Source organism: Myxocyprinus asiaticus, chromosome 9 (assembly GCF_019703515.2).
Source record: "Myxocyprinus asiaticus isolate MX2 ecotype Aquarium Trade chromosome 9, UBuf_Myxa_2, whole genome shotgun sequence".
Taxonomy (NCBI): domain Eukaryota; kingdom Metazoa; phylum Chordata; class Actinopteri; order Cypriniformes; family Catostomidae; genus Myxocyprinus; species Myxocyprinus asiaticus.
The window spans coordinates 2,547,169-2,571,677 of NC_059352.1; the positions used below are offsets into that span (position 1 = coordinate 2,547,169).

General features: G+C 36.8%; 1 protein-coding gene across 2 annotated transcripts; it reads left to right on the forward strand.

Moving 5' to 3' along the window:
* The first annotated feature begins 287 nt into the window (after window positions 1–287).
* LOC127446000 (NFX1-type zinc finger-containing protein 1-like) lies at window positions 288–23,263 on the forward strand. Of its 2 annotated transcripts, none has more exons than XM_051706576.1 (15): window positions 288–484; window positions 3,663–3,766; window positions 3,867–5,362; window positions 5,495–5,781; window positions 6,353–6,591; window positions 9,479–9,601; window positions 11,471–11,619; window positions 12,061–12,204; window positions 12,611–12,725; window positions 14,455–14,720; window positions 14,952–15,091; window positions 17,697–17,997; window positions 18,234–18,344; window positions 18,449–18,544; window positions 19,529–23,263. In XM_051706576.1, the coding sequence occupies exons 2-15, from the start codon at window positions 3,670–3,672 to the stop codon at window positions 21,977–21,979; spliced, it is 6,015 nt and encodes a 2,004-aa protein (XP_051562536.1). In that variant the 5' UTR covers window positions 288–484; window positions 3,663–3,669; the 3' UTR covers window positions 21,980–23,263. The 2 variants fall into 2 exon arrangements, with proteins under 2 accessions (XP_051562536.1, XP_051562537.1); XM_051706577.1 differs by having other exon boundaries at window positions 450–484; window positions 3,666–3,766.
* The last annotated feature ends 1,246 nt before the right edge of the window (window positions 23,264–24,509 follow it).

Consider the following 24,509-nt stretch of genomic DNA (forward strand, 5'->3'; position numbering starts at 1 on the left):
AATTAACTCATTGAAAGTGGAAAATAATATTAATATATAATATTATTATGGCAGTTTTTTGACGCGGATATTTTTGTGTTCTAAGAACCTCTGAGTAACTTTTTTATATTGACGCACAAGGGTTCAAATCTGGAAATATATCCAAATTAAGGATACATACCTACAATAGTACAATACTGCCTTTATATTTGAAAGTCAAACATGTATAAATGTCTACATATGAACAAATTATATGCATCATTAAATAATTGAGTCTTACTGTTCTGGCTGCTAGTTTTATACGGTCCCGACTTGGTTTTACTGTATTTATTACTTGCCTGTATACAGCAACAGCTGTGTTCCTTCAGCGTATAAACGCTTTTCGTTTCTGACTCACCGAAACCCTCTGTCACCATCACACGAGAAACGAAACTAAACTGAGCTTTATATACACTGACAGGGATGAATCACTCATTACAGAACAGAAGAGAGACACCATAACCGGGTGAGTTCTTAAAGATCATGAAATTAAACTAGCACAATCGCCTTATTGCTATAATTTACATACAAGAGCGTCATATAGTGCCGTTTGGTATTTTGTATATCCTAGAAGAGAAATCGGTTTATTTCTTAAGGTATATTATTTCCGGTATATACTACTCTAAAGGCTACTGCGTAGGCTTTTTTTTTTTGTTTGTTTTTTTTTTTTTGTATTTTTTATTTACATAAACCTTATTATGTAAAAATAGATAACTAGCATTGATGAGTAGTTTTATTGCATACGTTAGTATTATGGAGAACCAAAACATCCAGAATAGCGAAATATTTGCTGGCTTGTTATTGTATTGATATAGGAAAACCTTGTGATAGCCTAGCCTTGTGTGCATGTATGGAAGACCAGGAGTGCCACACAAAAAAAAAAAAAAAAAAAAAATTAAATAAAGAAGTCATTCATACATTTATTTATTCCAACATTAAAATATAAATAAATAAATCACTTTTCAAGTGGAAAAATTCATAGATATTTAAAACGGTTTAATTTACGTTTCAAAACAGTAGCTATATATACAGGTGCATCTCAATAAATTAGAATGTCGTGGAAAAGTTCACTTATTTCAGTAATTCAACTCAAATTGTGAAACTCGTATATTAAATAAATTCAATGCACACAGACTGAAGTAGTTTAAGTCTTTGGTTCTTTTAATTGTGATGATTTTGGCTCACATTTAACAAAAACCCACCAATTCACTATCTCAACAAATTAGAATACATCATAAGACCAATAAAAAAAAACATTTTTAGTGAATTGTTGGCCTTCTGGAAAGTATGTTCATTTACTGTATATGTACTCAATACTTGGTAGGGGCTCCTTTTGCTTTAATTACTGCCTCAATTCGGCGTGGCATGGAGGTGATCAGTTTGTGGCACTGCTGAGGTGGTATGGAAGCCCAGGTTTCTTTGACAGTGGCCTTCAGCTCATCTGCATTTTTTGGTCTCTTGTTTCTCGTTTTCCTCTTGACAATACCCCATAGATTCTCTATGGGGTTCAGGTCTGGTGAGTTTGCTGGCCAGTCAAGCACACCAACACCATGGTCATTTAACCAACTTTTGGTGCTTTTGGCAGTGTGGGCAGGTGCCAAATCCTGCTGGAAAATGAAATCAGCATCTTTAAAAAGCTGGTCAGCAGAAGGAAGCATGAAGTGCTCCAAAATGTCTTGGTAAACGGGTGCAGTGACTTTGGTTTTCAAAAAACACAATGGACCAACACCAGCAGATGACATTGCACCCCAAATCATCACAGACTGTGGAAACTTAACACTGGACTTCAAGCAACTTGGGCTATGAGCTTCTCCACCCTTCCTCCAGACTCTAGGACCTTGGTTTCCAAATGAAATACAAAACTTGCTCTCATCTGAAAAGAGGACTTTGGACCACTGGGCAACAGTCCAGTTCTTCTTCTTCTCCTCAGCCCAGGTAAGATGCCTCTGACGTTGTCTGTGGTTCAGGAGTGGCTTAACAAGAGGAATACGACAACTGTTGCCAAATTCCTTGACATGTCTGTGTGTGGTGGCTCTTGATGCCTTGACCCCAGCCTCAGTCCATTCCTTGTGAAGTTCACCCAAATTCTTGAATCGATTTTGCTTGACAGTCCTCATAAGGCTGCGGTTCTCTTGGTTGGTTGTGCATCTTTTTCTTCCACACTTTTTCCTTCCACTCAACTTTCTGTTAACATGCTTGGATACAACACTCTGTGAACAGCCAGCTTCTTTAGCAATGAATGTTTGTGGCTTACCCTCCTTGTGAAGGGTGTCAGTGATTGTCTTCTGGACAGCTGTCAGATCAGCAGTCTTCCCCATGATTGTGTAGCCTAGTGAACCAAACTGACAGACCATTTTGAAGGCTCAGGAAACCTTTGCAGGTGTTTTGAGTTGATTAGCTGATTGGCATGTCACCATATTCTAATTTTTTGAGATAGTGAATTGGTGGGTTTTTGTTAAATGTGAGCCAAAATCATCACAGTTAAAAGAACCAAAGACTTAAACTGCTTCAGTCTGTGTGCATTGAATTTATTTAATACACGAGTTTCACAATTTGAGTTGAATTACTGAAATAAATGAACCTTTCCACGACATTCTAATTTATTGAGATGCACCTGTATGTGTGTATATATATATATATATATATATATATATATATATATATATTATTTTTTATTTTTTATTTTTTTTAATTGACAAATAAATAGACATCTAAAACTGTTAATTGAATTAAACTGTTAACTGATTCCTTTTTTTATTTTGAGGTGGCACTTAAGGAGAATTTATACTGATAGATCACAGTGGCTAATAAATATTATGTGTGTGGAAGATTGGTCAGATCTTCATACAGCATTAACTCTATAGGAGACTATATTTGCGTGGTTATAGATTAACGTCACTATAACGAAATGCACTCATGTAGGCTAGATGTAGTTTATCTAGCCTATAAGTGTTTGTTTCTCACATTTATATGTTATGATTATGAATATTCTAGGTGCCATGGGATATTATACAGTGTGGTTCAAAAGTCTAAATCAACTTTTGAAAGTGGTTCTATTTTGCATTTTTCTAAATTTAAAAACAAAAGTGTCTTTCCCTTACAATTATATTATCAGCATAACCATTTGTAGTATTAGTATTTGGTATGTCCCTTTTGCTTTAATGACAGCTTGCACTTGAGCTGGCATGGACTTCCTACAAAGAAGTTAAAATGGTCAATGTCAATGATCTGCTCATTTGATGAGTGACCTAGAAATAGTGCAGAATCTTAAAAATGTCTTATTGATTATAGGTCATGAAGTTTTACAAATTCCAAAAACTTACTTTGTATTCCCAGATATAAAGTCAGTTTTGACATTTAACCCCACTGTATATAATACATGTTATATAAATGTGATATTGTGATAACAGTCCTGTATCGTTGGATAACAGCATTTAAAAGGTACTGATGTAGTACCATGGTAAAATGATCAGATGGTAATACCGTGATACTGAAAGATTACCAATTTTATACACTATGGAATTTACATGGTACTTCAAGTTACTTTAAACAATACCATGGTATTACCATGGCACATGTCCAGAATATGGTCAAAATGGTATGCTTTGTGAGTACTGAAATATTATCTCCTCAAATCTGAACAGCAGTAAAATGTTCAATCCAAGAGGAGGAGGACAACGAAGAGGAGATTTTCAGCGAAGAGGAGGAGGACAGCAAAGAGGAGGTGTCAATGCCCAGCCAAGACGAGGTATTCATTTTGTATCTTTCTTTTGCTTCTCTTTCCATTCTCTCTTTAAACATGTCAGTTTGCTTTCTGATTAATTAAACACCAAGATTTTGTTCAACAGATGGTTCTGGTCAACGACAAGCGAGTGGGTCTCCTAACCAAGGTAGAGGAAGAGGAGGTGGCCATGAAGACAGAGGAGAAAGGGGAAGTGAAGGAGGACATGGAAGGTGTAGAGGAGAGTGGAGAGCAGAAGACATGAGTACCCACCTAGCCAGTGGAAGTACAAATGGTCAAAAGGAGAGACACCAGTGGGAAAACGCTCAAAGCGCAAGAGGAGGTAGGCGGGGAAGAGGAGGAGGAGATAGAATGGGCAGAGGAGAGAGGAAAGGCATAGACAAGCATGGCCATCATCAATGGGGAACAACTAGCAATGTTCTTCGGGGACCTATGAGATCAGGAGGCCCAGTAAATGCATCTTCACACCAGCAATTTAAAGGGGGGCTTAATCATGGTCCCACCCATACACATTTTGTCCCAGTCCCTGTAAATTCAATATATTGCCCTGAAGACAGGAGTAACTCACAAGCCAGTGGAAGTACGACTGACCCAGGGGTAAGTCCCCAAAATGAAGAACCTCAAAGAGGAATAGGAGACATTCAGAGAGGAAGAGGTGGTCATGGGAGAGGAAGAGGGAGAAACGGAACCCCTGAGGTGCGCAAACTGGGGTATAAAACACTGGAAGGATTACTAGAAAAAGAAGCATCTGAGGTGGCCATCACCCTTTCAACTAGCTTTGGGCTCAAGATTCTGCTTGAGGAAAAGAATATGAGAAACGACCTGGTGCAACTGGTCTGCCAGGTCCTTTGCAAGGCTTTCCAGTCCAGAACTGACCGCAAAATAGTGCTTCATTTAGCCCACTTAGTCAAGGACTCTGTGTTTTTCCGCAACATTCTTCCGTATTATGTGACAGGAATGATGTCGGATTACATACCAGCTCGAAGGGATCAGTATCCCCAACATTTGAGCAACATCATCAGCCTTCTCTCTGATGTTCTCAACATGTTACCTTCAAGCTCTTTCCAATCTGTCACCATGTTGGTGGCTGTTCTAAAACCAACTGTCAACCAGTTGCGAGACTCTGGTCTGAATATTCCAAACACCATTGATGAGGACCTTGAGAGGATCCAAGGTTTGGTGAACCATCTCCAGGAGAAGTCAAGGGAGGGAAACTTGCGGTCAGATAAGTACTCCTTCGTTGCAGCTAATGAAGATGCCCCACCTGGTGAGGAAGACTTTAGGACAATGAGCATCTATCCAACCCCTGAGGAGTTCCACTTAGAACAGAAGCCTTTCCTGAGACCCAACGTTATGGCTCAGAGCTTTCCCAATGCTCGCATCTATCTTGATACACACTTCCGGCTTCTACGTGAAGATTTCGTTAGGCCACTGCGAGAAGGCATTAGGGAGATTCTGTACAATGAGGATATCGATGGTGTACCAATTAAGAAGAGGCGTTTTGATGATATCAGAGTCTACTTTGACACTCAATTGGTTGTGCCACTTTGCACACCAACCGGCATCGCCTACAAAGTGCAGTTTGATCCAAGACCGCTTCAGGTCAGACTTTATTGCTATGGTTCTTTGAAGTGTGAATAAAATTGTTTGGACTAATAACTACAAATGACTTCTTTGTTACTAACCTTTAACCATTATATATTTTGTTGCACAATAACTTATCTTCTCTCACAGTTTGTCCGGTGGGAAAATTCCAAACGTCTGATTTATGGATCACTTGTCTGTCTCTCCATGGACAACTTCAAAACGTTCCTGTTTGCTACTGTGGCCGACCGTGACCCTAAACTGTTGACGCAGGGACAGGTACATCTCTGTTTTTCATCTGACAGTAGGGTCCATCTGGCCAGAGTTCAGCCCTCACACTCTTTCCTGATGGTGGAGACTACAGCTTACTTTGAGGCCTACCGATATGTCCTTGAGGGTCTCCAGGAGCAAGATGAGAATGATCTTCCATTTCAAAGGTACGTTAATAAGAATTAGAACTAGATTTTTTCATTTTCTAAAAAAAATAATTAATTGCCGCTTGGCCACAAACTTGCCGCCACAAGGCTAGGGGTTGTTTTGGTGCATTGCTATGCAGTGGCTAGGTGGTTGTTTACTGGCCCAAGTCAAAAGAGCTCACAACCAAGTATCTGATATTTTGGTCCTTAGATATGGCTTGGGTTCCTCCTTCACTCTCATTGGGATTTTTTTTAATCCACCATATGAAAATCTTAAATCTGATCACTTAGGTAATAGCACATCTCTCCTCAACAAGTCACACGATTTTAGGTATCATTCATGTATGTAGCAAAATGGTAAAAAGGTACATGCCAAAGTTTAATGCTCAGGGTTTGGGGTTTTTCCAATGCGTACTGTAACACTAAGTATAATAATTAGTAATAATGATGCTTGTCTTTGCAAACTCTTCAGATGAGTGTAAGTTGTGAGACTACCAAATGAGAAGTAACTACAATTGCACAATGTTGATGAAACTGTACATTTGATTATTATATATTTTTTGAAGGTATATAAACATGTCTGTTATTTCAGGTACATAGTGGAGTGCAACACAGAGGTTTACGCCCCAGCTTACCTGCGTATGGAGGGGAGGAAGTATGATCTGTCCAACATCATGGCAGAAGGGCAGGACAAGATTATACCCTTCAACCCTCTTACCCCAGAGGCCTGGCCTGATGAGGAAACAATGGGTCTTGATGGAAGCCAGCTTCAAGCATTAAAACTGGCCTTAACCAATGAGCTGGCCATCATACAAGGGCCACCAGGCACAGGTGAGACATCAGGGTGGATGGCGGTATGACCAATCATTTATCACTTAGTAGTGATGTTATTTTACAATAACAGTATACATCAAAATATATTTAGCTGGAAATTCAACTAAAAAACTAGTAATGCCAATTTTTTGATAATTCATGGAATTAAATATTTTATAACTGAAATGCTCATCTCATTTGATTATTTTATTTTTATTGTAATTTTTAGACACAAACTAAAAGATATACGTAACAGGTTCAGGATGGGCAAGGAGGAGGTGGGAACCGGCAAAACAGTCAACGTAAACTTTAATGACATAAACTCAACTTAAGCACACACACACACACACACAGCGGTCATGTGTGTGTGTCTCTCTCTCTTGAACTGATGTCTCTGACTCCCATTTATCTCTCTCTCCTGCTGTTTACGAGACTCAGCCCCGGCCATGCACCCTCACAGCCCGGCCAATGCCCCCCTCCCATCACAATATATTATACTATACTATGCTATGCTATACTATACTATACATTACTATACCATACTATACTATACATTTTATTGGAACTTAGATGCAAACCAAATGTTCTGTACTATACAATACTTTACTGTACTATACTGTGCTATACTATACTATACTATTCTCTACTATATACTGTATTTATTAGTACTTAGACACAAACCAAACAATATACTATATTATACATTCACCGAGCTCTTTATTAGGAACACTATGTAATGCATTGCACTGCTGCCACGCGATTGGCTGATTAGATAATTGCATGAATAAGTAGATGTACAGGTGTTCCTAATAAAGTGTTCAGTGAGAATATATTTTATTGGAACTTAGATGCAAAACAAACAATGTACTGTACTGTACTATACTATATACTATACTATACATTTTATTAGAACTTGGACACAAACCAAACAAATTACTGTACTGTACTATGCTGTGCTGTGCTGTACAATAATACTATATTATACTATACTATACTATACTATACTATACTATACATTTGATTGGAACTTGGACTCAAACCAAAAGATGAACTATTCTATACTATACTATTCTTTATTATACTATACTATACTATATATTTTATTGAAACTTGGACACAAACAAAACAATATACTGTACTGTGCTCCATACTCTACTCTACTTTACTATACTATACTATACTTTACTACACATTTTATTGAAACTTGGACTCAAACCAAATAATCTTATGAACTGTACTATGCTGTGCAATACTATACTTAACTATACTACATATGTATACTATACTATACTATACTATAAATTTGATTAGAACTTGGCCTCAAACCAAACAATCTAATGTACATTACTTTGCTGTGCAGTACTATACTATACTAAACTATTCTATACTATATTATACTATACATTTTATTGAAACTTGGACACAAGCAATATGCTGTACTGTGCTCCATACTCTACTCTACTCTACTATACTATACTATAAATTTGATTAGAACTTAGATGCAAACCAAAAGATTTTCTATTCTATACTATACTATAACATAGTTATTATACTATACTATATTATACTATATATTTTATTGAAACTTGGACACAGACCAAACAATATACTGTATTATACTGTGCTCTATACTATACTATACTATACTATACTATAATATACTATACATTTGATTGGAACTTAGATGCAAACCAAAAGATTTACTATTCTGTACTATACTATAATATAGTTTATTATACTATACTATATTATACTTTATATTTTATTGAAACTTGGACACAGACCAAACAATATAATTGTACTATACTGTACTCTATACTATACTATACTATACATTTGATTGGAACTTAGATGCAAACCAAAAGATTTACTATTCTATACTATACTATAATATAGTTTATTATACTATACTATATTATACTTTATATTTTATTGAAACTTGGACACAGACCAAACAATATACTGTAATATACTGTGCTCTATACTATACTATACTATACTATACTATACTATACTATACTATACTATACTATACTATACATTTGATTGGAACTTAGATGCAAACCAAAAGATTTACTATTCTGTACTATACTATAATATAGTTTATTATACTATACTATATTATACTTTATATTTTATTGAAACTTGGACACAGACCAAACAATATAATTGTACTATACTGTACTCTATACTATACTATACTATACATTTGATTGGAACTTAGATGCAAACCAAAAGATTTACTATTCTATACTATACTATAATATAGTTTATTATACTATACTATATTATACTTTATATTTTATTGAAACTTGGACACAGACCAAACAATATACTGTAATATACTGTGCTCTATACTATACTATACTATACATTTGATTGGAACTTGGACTCAAACCAAACAATCTAATGTACTTTACTATGCTGTGCTGTGCAATACTATACTAAACTATACTATACTACGTATGCTATACTATATTATACTATACATTTTATTGAAACTTGGACACAAACTAAACAATATACTGTACTCTACACTCTACTATACTATACTATATATTTTATTGGAACTTGAACACAAACCAAAAATTCTACTGTATTGTACTATGCTGTGGAATACTATACTATACTATACTATTCTATACTATACTATAACAAATAAAAACAAAACACTAATACATTACAAGTATGATGCGCACCTCCGCACATGCCGCTCATCGATTTAATTCTATATGAATACGGCAAGTTGCGTTGATGCTTGGCAATTGTACAAAACCTGCAGTTACACCATGTCTTCACAAGTCTGGTAAAGGTTTCATTGTGCAAGAATATTCTTACTCTTATTGGAAAAAAAATATCTTCAAAAGTATTGATTTGTTGATCCTGTATGTTTTCTACTTTGAAGGAAAAACATATGTGGGACTGAAGATCGCTCAGGCTCTGTTAGACAACCATCAGGCCTGGGCGTTTGGTTCTCCAATGCTGGTGGTCTGCTATACCAATCATGCTCTTGACCAGTTCCTGGAAGGTAGCCTAATCTATCACATCTATATTTATAGAGTACAAAGTTGAAGAGTTTGTTGCTAAATATTCACTTGCTTTGTGGGGACAATCGTGGGATTCCCATAGGAAGGAAAAAACACAAATGAGATCTCTTTAATCTCAATTGTTTCTCCAAGACAACAATCATATTAAACAGAGAGCAAATAGAGACTTTTGCTGAAGACTCAAATGTGTCTCTAATAGTTTCAGAAAAAAATATTTACATATACTGGCGGCCAAAAGTTTGGAATAAAGTACAGATTTTGCTGTTTCGGAAGGAAATTGGTACTTTAATTCACCAAAGTGGCATTCAACTGATCACAAAGTATAGTCAGGACATTACTGATGTAAACAACAACACCATCACTATTTGAAAAAGTAATTTTTGATCAAATCTAGACAGCAGCCATCACTCCAACACCTTATCCTTGAGTAATCATGCTAAATTGATCATTTGGAACTAGAAAATCACTTGCCATTATATCAAACACAGCTGAAAACTATGTGGTTCTTTAAATGAAGCTTAACGTTGTCTTTGAGTTTGTTTTTGAGTTGCCACAGTATGCAATAGACTGGCATGTTTTAAGGTCAATATTAGGTCAAAAATGGCAAAAAAGAAACAGCTTTCTCTAGAAACTCATCAGTCAATCATTGTTTTGAGGAATGAAGGCTATACAATGCTTGAAATTGCCCAAAAACTGAAGATTTCATACAAAGTTGTACACTACAGTCTTCAAAGACAAAGGACAACTGGCTCTAACAAGGACAGAAAGAGATGTGGAAGGCCAGATGTACAACTAAACAAGAGGATAAGTACATCAGAGTCTCTAGTTTGAGAAATAGACGCCTCACATGTCCTCAGCTGACAGCTTCATTGAATTCTACCCGCTCAACACCAGTTTCATGTACAACAGTAAAGAGAAGACTCAGGGGTGCAGGACTTATGGGAAGAATTGCAAAGAAAAAGCCACTTTTGAAACAGAAAATCAAAAAGAAAAGGTTAGAGTGGGCAAAGAAACACAGACATTGGACAACAGATAATTGGAAAAGAGTGTTATGGATCTTAACCCCATTGAGCTTTTGTGGGATCAGCCAGACTGTAAGGTGCGTGAGAAGTGCCCGACAAGACAGACACATCTATGGCAAGTGCTACAGGAAGTGTGGGGTGAAATGTCACCTGAGTATCTGGACAAACTGACAGCTAGAATAACAAGGATCTGCAAAGCTGTCATTGCTGCACGTGGAGGATTTTTTGATGAGAACTCTTTAAAGTAATTTAAGTAATTTTTTTTTTCAAATTGTAATAGTAATTTTTTCACATTATGAATGTCCTGACTATATGTCGTGATCAGTTGAATGCCACTTTGGTGAATTAAAGTACTAATTTATTTCCATAAGAGCAAAATCTGTACATTATTCCAAACTTTTGGCCGCCAGTGTAAATGTGCTCAGATTTTCCAATATACCAAAGTATGCCATCAAAAGTCTCTACATGATTTTTTATATAATTATAATTTATATTATTTTTATTGTAATTAAACTAATATATTTATACTGTAATTTTATAGCTTTATACTCTTAATGCATGTCAATAATTGTCTCATTTGTGTCTATTTGTATTTCTCCCACTACATTTTAGGAGAAACATCTGAGACAAAGTTAATATGTAAAATTAAACATAGATCAACCTCTGAGCAAAGAAATGTTCATCTTGGTTAAACTGGTTTACAATTTCATCGCATTTACTTATTAATTCCAAACTAACATATGGAGTGAAGTAGTATTATATCTGAAGAGATGTATGATCTACATACTGTATAGGAAATAAGCAGGGATATCATGACTTTTGTTTCAGGTATCAGTGGGTTTTTAAAGGACGGCATTGTAAGGGTTGGAGGTCGAAGTAACAGTGAGATTCTCAAGCGTTTCTCCCTGAGGGAGCTGACTAGAGCAGCAAACTTCCGCAAAAATCTGCCGCAGCACCTCAGGAGAGCCCATCATGAAGTGAGCTCGACTCCTCTTTCAAGACATTTCTGTATTTTCTGTAGATGTTTTATTGTTTTGTTTTTTAACTACTTTTATGGCCATCAATAGATTAAAATAATCATTGAGATTAATTAAATGTTTATGTGATTTATCTAATATTTTGAATATTATTTAGAATTTTTTTAAAAAGATAGACATTTCCTTTCAAACTGTAGTGCATTCACAGAAAACAATTAAAACAAAAAGAAATGTAACAAAGATTTGTTGTTTACAAGGCAAAATACAAAGATTGTGCATATCTGATATTATTATTATTATTTTATTTTTTTTTTTTGCATATCTAATATCATCTTCTATGCAGATTTGTGTGGGTATTTTAGTTTTTTTGTGAAAGGTTTGTATGTAATATATATTAATTTTATTTCAATATGTTAATGAGCTTCTGCTCTATGTCCACAGATCTATACGCAGATGAAGGATGCAGAAGAGCACTTAAAGAGACAGTCTGCGCAGTTGGAATGCAGCTTACGTGGTGTCTTAAAAGAAGACTTCCTGGAGAACTACATCAGTTATCGACATTGGGACAGCCTGTGTCAACAACCAGTCAGTCTATAACATTTACATACCAAACTATGAATGTGGTGATTTGGTATATGTAATTGTGTATTTACTAGGGCTGTCAATAGATTCAAATCACAATTAATGTAATGATTGTTTTGGAGTTGACACAATCAATGTCAAATTTTGAATTTGCTGCACATACAGGATATTTCTTTCAAAAATGTAGTGTGTTCTATTCCTCTTGTATGGGAAGAAAAAACTAAATAACAGGTGTGTGTAACAGATTTTTGCTTTCTCTTTCACGTTAGTAGGCACATCAGTAGTGGTGTGAGATTTCATACTAGCTTTGGTGATGATGTCTTTAGTATTTATATATTTCTGGGTACTCTCACTTATTCATATACATATGGTGTTAGTCTTATTTTGTGTATCTGTGCTTGTGTGTTAGGTTTGGGATGGATTTGAGAGTGTTGGACAGAAGTCTTCAATGATCGCCGAGTGGCTTTGCATTGGATCCTCTGTTTTTCAACAGGGACCTCAACAAACAGCAGATGGCGGGGCAGGTGAGAATCGTATAATAAATGGAATAAATGACCGACTTCTTTGACTTGCTTAGGCTAATTTCATAGCTAACATTTTATGTGACCTAAATACACACAGTTAAATAATATTTTCACACTTTTTGCATAATTTGGAAAAATTACATCTTGATTGGAAATTACACCCAATAAAAAGTGATTTTTCTTTGTTTTGTCTCATATTTGATCTCAAGCATGCTCTTCACTGACACTTTTGTCCACTTGGTTAACAAGTACACTAACTTTTTTATTTTTTATTTATTGGGGCAAAATTATCTGGTGTGGTGGAAATTATGCCACAACTGTGGGACAGTCATTGTTTTTAACCCTTTAAGCTCGGATGGGCCTGCCAGCGGGCCCGCAACAAAAAAGAATCTTCCAAATATTAACAACTACAGTGTTTGACCAACACAAAATAGATATCGTTTGGAAGCTTAGAAGGTCTACTTTCCAATGCATTCAGGCATTATGTACTTTGAAATTTGCAGACAAATCACAAGTGTTCCGTTTTGATAATTTATTTAAAAAAATGCACTGTACGTATTATTGCAATCAGTAAAAACATCAAACTCATCAAGTAGCTAGGTGTAATATGTTGTTGGAAAGCTCTCAAAGAGTAGAATACAACCAGCCTATTTGTTTTACTCACAGACAAATATAGCGAGTAAAAGCTACTGAAAGTATACGTCTTTGACAATTATGTTGGTGTTGCTTGTATGCTGCGTTTTCACTTATAACTTCACGAAATATAAATGGAATATAAACTGTCACATATCATTACTTAGAGGTGCTAATTATCTTTTAAACGAGTCCACACACAAGGTAATCGGATGCATTGATCATTAGATAATCCACATGAAGCACAATGTTACATATGGCCACCAGGAGATGGCGCCAAATACATGACACAGACTCAATGATGACTCAAATAGCACAGAATGAAACTCATTCTGTGAAATCTCATTACTAAAATCATGTCTGCATGCTATGCAAACCTTTAGTTTTTGTTGTGTAAGCATGTGTAATTAGTTCTTATGTACAATTATTATGTTTTATTGGTTTGGAGAGGCTTTTGGACACATGGAGACGTTTTTGGACACTATGATAAATAATATTTGTAATGCTATAACTTTTGATTGCTTTGTTGTATCAACACAAAATATTCCTCAGATACAGTTGACATGATTGGAAACAAAACAAAAACAGTTTTTCGGAGCCACCGAAGCCTTTAATTTTGGGTATGCCACTGAAACAAGAAATCTTTAAATACACCTTCAGAGCTTAAAGGGTTGAACTGATAAAAATAATTTTCATAATTTTTATTGAAATGGTTTGTTTATTTCACTCTTTGTTTAGATGATCAGATTTTTAAAATGGATTTTCATAGTTTAATTTTGAAAAGTCTGGGTCTGTGTGCAAAAATAAATTATGAAGACCCGCTGAAAAGATTCAAATTCAGTTTTAATGAGACCTTCATATAACTAAAAGAAAAAAGAAATGAAATATGTTCGTTTGACTAACAATCTACAACTGGGACATGAAATGTTCCCGAAGTTGACGAAACACCCAAATATTACCTAAAATATTAAAATAGACAATACTGAAAATAAGTAGGGTAAAGTAAATAAAGAAGTACATGAAATGAAGAGGAAAAGACGAAGTAAAAAATAAATATACTGTACGTAATAATCCATCCTTCTCCCTCTTATCTCAGAGGCTGCAGATGATGAAGAGGCAGCAACAGAGGAGGAAGAGCTGTTATATATTGACGAACAGGCGGATCTGATCCAGGCCGATCGGATCTTGGTGGATGCGGAGCACTGGGATGGAAACATTCAGAAAGAGCAGATGAAACAGGAGAGAGACATCACAGCACTGGCTGATATGATGCTGTCTATGAACATCGATGATGAGACACAACAACCCCAGGGTCAAATACAAGGACAAACACAGGGTCAGACTGATGACCAGGGCTGGCAGGTAACAACAAAAATAACTCTTTTTATTTCCAAAATGAAAACCGAAATTTTCTTGTTGATTAGAAAGTTACTGGATGTTATGCGTCAACTACCCAAAAACGTAACTCTATGTTAAACTATTTTATTTAAGTGTATTAAGACAATAAATAGTGGCATTGTGCTGTTTGTGTTTTTGTAAGCATGTGTGTTACTGTGGTCATTTCAATGCTACTCCTCTGTTGTGTATTGTCAGATGCAAGGCCACCAGAAGAAAAGAATTAAGCAAATGGTTCGTAAAGAGTTGAGGAAGACTTCAGTCATGAGTGATGAAGAGGAAAGTCATGTCAGTGATGTGTGGAACATTAATCCGAAAGACAGATGGAGACTGTATCGGTAATATACTCCCAAAACACACACACACTCTCTCTCTCACACACACACACACACACACACACACACACACACACACACGTCCTCAGTTTCACTATAGAGCGCACAAACACGTTCCACCAGATGGCAGCATTTAACAACACATTTATTCAAGCAGCACAAGTGAACTGTACATCACCTGAGATTAAAGGTGATCTCTGATGTTACATACAGTATAAACCATCTTGATTTGATTAACGCTATAAATTAAAGTTGTCATGATTATTAAATAATCATCTAATTGTTACTATTTGATCTAATCATGATTATTTGAAATAGCCAGATAATTAGGTCTTCTTTAATGATAAATAAAGGCTTGTAGGTTTTGATAGGACCGCCATAAAAAAACACATGAAAGTAAAGAATTTAGGACAAAAATATATATTGTCATATATAATTAACAAGTATCATCATCATCATTATCATCATCAATATTATGTATAATATAATATCCAAGAGTTCCCAAAAACAAAACAAACAAACAAAAAACTGTTTGAATGAAAAGTGTACTAGGACTTAAATAGACCACAAACAAACAAACAAACAAAAATTATTATTTTAAAAATGTGTAAATATTTTACTATAAAATATTTTTATTCATGTCTTTCTCCCCCTGTGCAGTATTGTTCAGAAAACCTTGATGGAAAACACTATCATATTCTACCAAAAAAATACAAAAATAAAATAATAAAAAAATAAAGTTGCAAAGTTTTTCCAGTTTATTTTGTGTAATGTCTGTGTATATACATATATATTAATCACTATGAAAATAAAGGAATATTTTTCCATAAAAAAAAAAGTTTTGAGCTATTTTAACATGACACTGCTTTAATGAAAATTATTATTGTTTTAAAGTAAAAAGAGGTTTATATGTTTAATTTTTGGAATGCATTCTAGTAAACAATAGGGATGGGACAACATGGTTGTCTTGAGATTTGGTTCTATGTATGATATGAGCTTCACGATTCGATATAATAACACTTAAATGACAAAATATTAAAGTTTTTTTTTTTTTCTGAATTTCTTTTTTTGAGCAAAATGCACATTATAATTTTTCATCAAAATTAAGTTATTTAATCCACAATATAAATGTTCAAAGTTTAAATAATAAGAGTTTCTCTATAAGAAACGATCACAAACAAATAATCTTTCAAAAATAGTGGGGTACATTCAGGCTGATCAGGTGCAGAACTGAACAAAACCTGTCCTGAAAAAAGTGTGAAAGTGAATATTTATTTTTTTATAATTTGTTTGTCATCATTATTAAAATTAAAATTTAACTTTGTAAAAATAAAAAAATTCTACATTATATTAATTCATGGAATTGTATATATAATAATGATATGAGCTATCTCTGTTTGAAATAATGTGTACAATTTACAAGTAAAAACATTGAGTTTACATTCATTTGTATTAGAAACGCTAAAAAGGTTACTGTCACTTTAAGAGTTCAACGAGCATTTCACAGTGTTCCAGTTCAGCGAACAACAACAAAAATCTCTTAGCTTCTTTAGCGCATCCATGCTGCGTGAGATTAAAATTAATATTTCTTTATACTTTTTTAGAAAGCATGAATTCAATGAATTTCATTATTCAATGAAAGTGGAGTCGCCTCTTCTTTGATGGACACACATTACACGGAGGAAACGATACGCTTTAATCTCAAGCACTTTTCATCAAAACAAGGCGATTTTCCAGGCATTCCAGTACTTACATTTCTAAAAGCTAAATACAAGCACTTTAAGGATATTGCGTGAACCCTGTAAACAGTGTAGAATAAAGCGCAGTAGTGGTAAAATCAAGCGATAGAGAGATTTATGATGTTTGACTGGCTATTTCATTTATGATCACATGGACAGAAAATAATGTTGCACATTTCGAAATACCGAGTTATGCCACGATATAGTTAGTAATTTTTTTGGTTTTCGCAAAATATCGAAATTCGATATATCATCCCATCCCTAGTAAACATATGAATTAGCAGTACCTGCATTTAATCGGTTCAATCATGAATATCAGTCAGCACTCTGGAACACAAATCTAATTTCATAGGAATTTCAAATCTTATATTTCATAGAATTACAGTTTTTTTTTTCTGCCCTATTTACCTGTAGTGTCACCCAGTAGATGAAAATACATGTACCGAGTCCCGACATCAATGTCTTTCTTGTAAAATAAAATAATTTTTTTAAATATTTTTTTTTTAGATGTTTATTAACAAGAAAAAAAATTAAAATCACCTTATGCTCATCAATCCATAAAATGTGCTGAATTGTGATGTCAGACTTTTTTTTTTTTTAAAGAAAGACCAAGGAGAGGATGTTGTTGTGGCCTAATCCCAAAAGCCCAGGATGTCCAGTTTAAGATACCCTAAGATTTTCAATTGTGGCATGTATGGTCTCAGAAAAATATAAAAACAAAAATGTCCTCTAGAGAGGCCAAAAAATTAATTGCTTGGATTCTCAATGTGAACAAATTACTTTTTAAGGTGTATGTGAATCAAGTATACAATCTTAAGTATTTGTATGACAATCTACTATAAACTTTCATTGTTTCTCTTCTCCTTCAGTCTCTGGGTGTTGCGGTATCGCACTGATCTCCGTACAAAGGCTCTGCACTCTGAACAGGTCTTCCAGGATGCAGCTGAGCGACTTAATGAAATTCGCTGTCGTGAGGACCTGTGTGTGCTGCGAAAAGCTCGTGTCGTTGGTATGACGACCACAGGAGCGGCGAAATACAGGCAAGCTCTGCAAGAGCTGCAGCCCAGACTGGTGATAGTGGAGGAGGCAGCGGAGGTGCTGGAGGCCCACACCATCACCACACTCAGTCGAGCCTGTCAACACCTCATCCTGATCGGAGATCACCAACAGGTACACAGTATGAGGACTGGGGCTGTCAAGGTCCAAAATGACAAAAACATTTGTTTCAAGAAGACTTGAATATAGTGCAAGAGTAGTATGGAATACTTCCATTATACTTTTATTATGCTATGGTTCAAAACCCGGAAATGTGAAAAGGGTTCAGTGAATAAATAGGCCTACACAATTATTCACAATGTATTTGTGACTAATGGTGTATTTACGTTTATACATTTTAACCTTCACAGCTGAGGCCTAGCGCAACAGTGTATGATCTGGCCAAGAATTTCAATCTTGAGGTCTCCATGTTCGAGAGGCTTGTCAAAGTGAACTTCCCATTTGTCCGACTCAACTACCAGGTTAGTTTATGCACCATTACATTAGCCATTGAACTATATAATAACTCCATCTGCCTTATTACAAAGGTAATCTTTCTCTTCTTATTTCTGGTGTATACTTCTAGCATCGCATGAGGCCAAGCATTGCTCGACTCTTGACTCCTCATATCTATTCAGAGCTTGAAAACCACCCCTCTGTGCTGAAGTATGACAATGTTAAGGTAATTAATGGTTTAAATGATATAATTACACAGCCTTTAAGGGATAGTTCACTTAAAAAGTGAAATTCGGTTTCATTTACTCTCCCTCATGTCATTTGAAACCTGTATGACTTTATTTCTTCTGTGGAACACAAAAGGAAATGTAACGCAGAATGAAACACTCTGTCATCATTCACTTCATTACATATTTTCTTTCCATACAATAGCCGTGTTTCCATGGTTGGGCCAAATAAGGGCATGCTAGTCCGTGCCAGGGACAGTTACGCTCCTACTGTCACTTTCGGGACTTCATCGTGCCTCCTCGGGGCTTCCTCTGGGCCATCGTCCAAGTGCCTTTGGCCCTCCTATTACCCTTGGGCCAAAGAAGGCCACCTGGGGATTGAGGCGGGGTCAAAGGTGGAGTTTAGCTGATTCAGGTCTCACTTTCAACAAAGCAAAGACCAAAGTATGCAAACAAACGGCAGCTTTAGTCTCCACCATATTCATTTAGAGGGCTAGCGAGTCTCCAGAATCCTATACCTCAGCTTGAGCTTCCCTCTTGCTTGTGAAATATGCGGGGTGTGTGCCGTTGCTACCAGGGCGGCATATTAAAGGCGGGTTTTAGGGCAACACTGTGGGGCTATTGGCCTGATGGTGGGAATTCAGATTGATTTTGGTCACTTGGCTCGAGGTCCGAGACTATTGGCCCTGGCTGACCAGCTGATTCCCATGTTCGCACTGGCCTAATAGTGGAAATGTGGCTACTGAAAGTTAAAGGTGAGTCAAGCTGTCAGTGCCTAACATTTTGCCTAACATCTCCTTTTGTGTTCCATGGAAGAAAGAAAATCAAATGAGTATGGAACAACTTTTATTTTGAATTTTTGGGTATACTATCCCTTTAATTAATGGTGCCACTTTTATTATAAAATAACATCATACCTGGCAGATAATTTGTTTACTTGCATCTCCTTCAATTTTAAATTCTGTGCAACATTTGGTCGACAGGGGCTTTTGACTAATCTCTTTTTTGTGGATCATCCTCACCTTGAAGAGGAGATTAAGGATGGGCGAAGCCACCAGAACCTTCATGAGGCTAATTTTGTTGTCGCGCTTTGCCGATACCTGCTGTGTCAAGACTACAAGCCTTCCCAGATCACCATTCTCACCACTTACACAGGACAGCTTCACTGTCTGCGAAAGCTCATGCCCTCTACTCAGTTTTCTGGCGTCAAAGTCCATGTAGTTGACAAATATCAAGGGGAAGAGAATGACATTGTCATATTGTCTCTAGTGCGCAGCAACCGTGAGGGTAGGGTCGGTTTCCTGAACATCTCAAACCGTGTTTGTGTTGCACTCTCTCGTGCTAAAATGGGTCTCTATTGCATTGGAAATATGGCCATGCTCAGCAAAGTAACGCTGTGGAGCAACATCCTTCATTGTCTGAGAGAAAATGGTCAAGTGGGTCATGCATTAACGCTGAGCTGTCAAAACCATCCTGAAAAGCAAAGCCTTGTGTCCACTGCCGATGATTTCAAGTGCGCTCCTGAGGGCGGTTGCGAACAGCCCTGTGAATATCGCCTGGAATGTGGCCATGTGTGTGCCCGTATGTGCCACCCTTATGATGCTGACCACAAGGAGTACAATTGCATCAAGAACTGCCCCAAGGTGCTGTGTGAACTTGGGCACAAATGTCCACGTCGGTGTTACCAGAAGTGTGATCCATGCCAGGTACTCATAGTAAAGATAATACCATCATGTCAGCACAAGCAGAAGGTACCATGCCACCAAGACCCAGCTGACTTTGTGTGCCAGGAGCGCTGCCAAAAGACCCTCACATGCGGACACCCCTGCAAGTCAACTTGTGGAGAATCTTGCACTGCTCGTTGCATGGTGAAAGTTTCCATGGAGCTGAAATGTGGTCATATGCAAGAAGAACCATGCTACATTTCCCAGGATTCCAAGAAGGAGCCAAATTGCTGGACAATGTGTGGCACTACCCTGAAATGTGGCCATCCCTGCCCTGGGACTTGTCACGGATGCTATCAGGGTCGTCTTCACAAAGGTTGCATTTATGAATGCAAGCGAACCCTTGTGTGTTCTCATTTGTGCCAGGAGCCCTGTGTAAGAGACTGTCCTCCATGTTCCCTACCCTGCGAGAACCGTTGCATCCACAGTGTCTGCAAGAAGAATTGCGGTCAGCCTTGCGCCCCTTGTGCTGAACCCTGTGCATGGCAGTGTGCACATCAACGCTGTACCAAGCTGTGTCACGAGCCATGTGACAGACCGCCTTGTTCTGTTCCCTGTTCCAAAACCTTACCTTGTGGACACCCCTGCATAGGTTTATGTGGAGACCCTTGTCCGGACAAGTGTCGCGTTTGCCATCCGGATGATGTAATGGAGATCTTCTTCGGCAATGAAGATGAACCAGATGCTCGCTTCATCCAGTTAGAGGACTGTAAGCACCTGTTTGAGTCCACAGGAATGGACACTTACATGGTCATGGATGAAGTTCAAGGGGCGGAATTGGATCAAAGGGCCATCCGACTTAAGGATTGTCCCAGGTGTCGCACTCCCATCCGTAGAAACCTGCGGTATGGTGCTCACATCAACCGCAGCCTGGCAGCAATTGAGATGGTAAAGGAGAAGATCGATGGTGTGCCTGCTGTTAACAGGCATCAACATGAAACCCTTGTTTTGCAACTGGATGGGAAGACAAACTTGAGGAAATATCTTCACGAAGAGTTTGCCTCACTCAAAGAGACACTTGACACAAATACCCTATCCTGCCAACAACTTTGGCATCTTGAGAACCTGATGAGCTTCCTTGAGAGTTTTGGTAAGCTGAAAAAAATGGAGAAAGAAAACATTACAGATACAGACAATATTCTAGTGTTCTCTCGCAAGGTTGGAGAAGGCTTGAACTTCCTGTTAGATCCGACTCAGAGGTTTTCAGAGCAGCAGGTAGCAGATCTTGAACGTGAATTGAAGAGACTCTTTTACCTGGCTGATCTCAATGCTCGCTGTAAAACGGTTTTGTCGAAATTTCATGATGTTGTACTTCATGCAGAGGTTCAACAACTACGGGAGATCCTGCAGGACACTTTGCCTTTCACTGCAGGACTAGAAGTCACCGTGAAGAAGATGTTTACGAAGCTTGACACCAAACTTCCCTGTATTGGTCTGGGCATCACAGATGAGGAGAGGGTAATGATACTCAAAGCCATCGATTTGAACAAGGGTCACTGGTACAAATGTCAAAATGGACATGTGTATGCAATAGGTGAATGTGGAGGTGCTATGGAGGAAAGCAAATGTCCTGAGTGCCACACTGCCATTGGAGGAGCCAATCACTCTCTTGTTCATGGAAATGCCGTGGCAACTGAGATGGATGGAGCACAACATCCTGCCTGGTCAGATGCTGCCAACTTGGCCAACTTTGACCTCGCTGACTTGTAAATGCTTTTCAAAGACCAGTTACGGGTTTCTCTTATTTACAAATACGATCTCAGTCGGTTTTAGGTTTTATTTAAGTTTAGCAGCAAAAACCATGAACTGCTGTATTAAATCAGTTACACATTTCTGATAAGCATGATGTTAATGAAATTTAAGAAAGAAGCTCCAAAATTAACTTTTTGCCACAATTACCAATGTAGAATTAATTGAGAACATTTGCAAGTCATGAAACTGTATGTTGCTTTATTTTCTTAAAATATATATTCTTTGTCTCCTGTGACAATGGAATTATTACATTTTTTCCACTTCTATGTATATTTGGTGCAAACTTTGCAGGTCACGCGCAGCATCCTACAGTGGCCCCAACAGGACACTTTAGTCACACCAAAAATGTCTGAATATCATTGCATTACAGGGGCGGAAATTGTAGGGGGGCAATGCCCTCCATAGCCCCCCCCCCATGATGAGTGTCATCTTTCAAATGCTAGAACTTTTCTCAAAACTAACTTCACTTTTCTTTGCCATTTCTGCATTAAATAACTGGTCTCAAGGTCATTTTTAGTGGATGTATGAAGTCAATTCCCAGTTCTACATCCAAAAAGTGTCCAACTACTTGAACACTTTATCTATTGTTTTATATTTTAAAGCCTTACAAACTTCTTTTTATGATATACTTTGCTTGAAAAGTATATCATGTCATTTTTTTTTACCGTGGAATAACTTGCCTCTATTAACTGTTTTGTTACATTTGATACTTGGTGAGTCTTCATTTTTAGCCTTGGTTTGAAATATAATTTTAACATTTCTGTTCATCAGTTTTTAAATACTTTAAAGCTGCTGTTATAAAAATGTTGACACTGTGACAAAGCATTGGAAAGATATGGTTTTTGAAATGGCAACCATATTTCAGAAAACATGAGTTGTGCATGGCTGGGTCAAAGAGGGATTATCCTTATGCTTAATAAATTCCTAATTTGCTTAATAAAGTAATGTTTACTGAACGTTTGTGTCCATAATATTTTCATTATATAGATTTATTTATATATTGTGGTAAATTTCTAATTGAATATTTGTGTTTATATTGTGCTAATAGCTAGCGGTGTACAGTATATGCAGCATCATACCAAAAGTTTGTTTTCAGTTACCGATGCCGCTGTAGAAATGCATTTTTAGCAGTAAGCCATGATATTTTGCCATTTAATTATCGAGATAAAACAAATAATATTCGGCTGGTCAAATAATCTCAGCTTGGTGGTCCTAACGAATGTGCGTCCAGCAACATATATGTAGAACAAGACAGTTTTTTCCTTCAAAGACTAATGTGTCTAGAGTCTCATCTTATCAATAAAACAGATTTTTCAAAAAATATATTCTACTTTTACCTACTATTTCTTTGTATATAAGTTTACCAATTAGAGTGCACTTCCCCAAACATTTCTATGTGTATCTTTCCTTAAATCCTATAGGGAGCAGAAGTGAACTGTACAGCAACCACTTTGTGTAGGGATAAACTGTGATGATGTCAATATACTGTATATAAATGTGCATCTGGGCTCTCCATAACGCTAACTGTAGTTTCTCTCAAGCTATGACCCACATAAATAAACACATTGGTCATGGTCAACTTACTTGGTCGTAAAGTGGCATGGAAGGGCAAATTCAGCAGGTTTATCATAGAAAACACTTTGCAGATATCTGGCTAATAATAAAACATTACCTGTACTCTCAGACTAAATTGGTAGCAGTCAAGCGTGAGTCCAGACGCTAGATCTACTCAGCCAATCTGTGAGCTGCAGGAATGGCTTCCATTTAGACAGTTTTCTAGCAGCTTACATCAGTTCATTATGTGATAAATGTTGCCTTGTCATAATGACGTTAACTCAAATGCCAAGTCAGCACTTACTCCAACAGGAAATAAGGGTGGGGTAGAGAGGGGAAAAACAGCACCAACAATAACAAAAACTGTCAGGATGGGAGGAAAAAGCAAGCAGAACTTGAAGCATATTTCTCAGGGTCAGAATTTATGGCCAGCGGTTCAAGAAAAGAGGCTAAAGCAAGCATATAAAACAAAAACGACTCAAAATTTGTCCGCGCAACCCTGATTCAAGGGCAAATCGTGAGAGGACAGAGTGACGTGTGATTCTGGAGGAGGTATTGAGCATGTATGGGTGATTGTTCGTAACAATGAATCACTGTCATTGTGTTTAATGGAGAGGATTGTTGAAGTGTCACACAGATTGGACTGTGGAGTTCAGAGATGAAATTCACCACACAGTAATTCACGAGTGCTGATGTGATTAGAGTTCAAGTACCTCAGAATGCAAATGGACATGAAGGGAGAAAAAAAACGTATTTATGACAACTTAAATGAAAACAATGATGAAAAAATAGATAAATCCCCTTATAGCACACGTGAATTACCCAAACGTCTATTTGATGTGTGTGTTCTGGAACATATTTTTTTAGGTTGTTTGCTCCTCTGCAATACGTCTATAAGACGTTTCCTCTCTGAGTCAAAAGACATTCAGTAGAT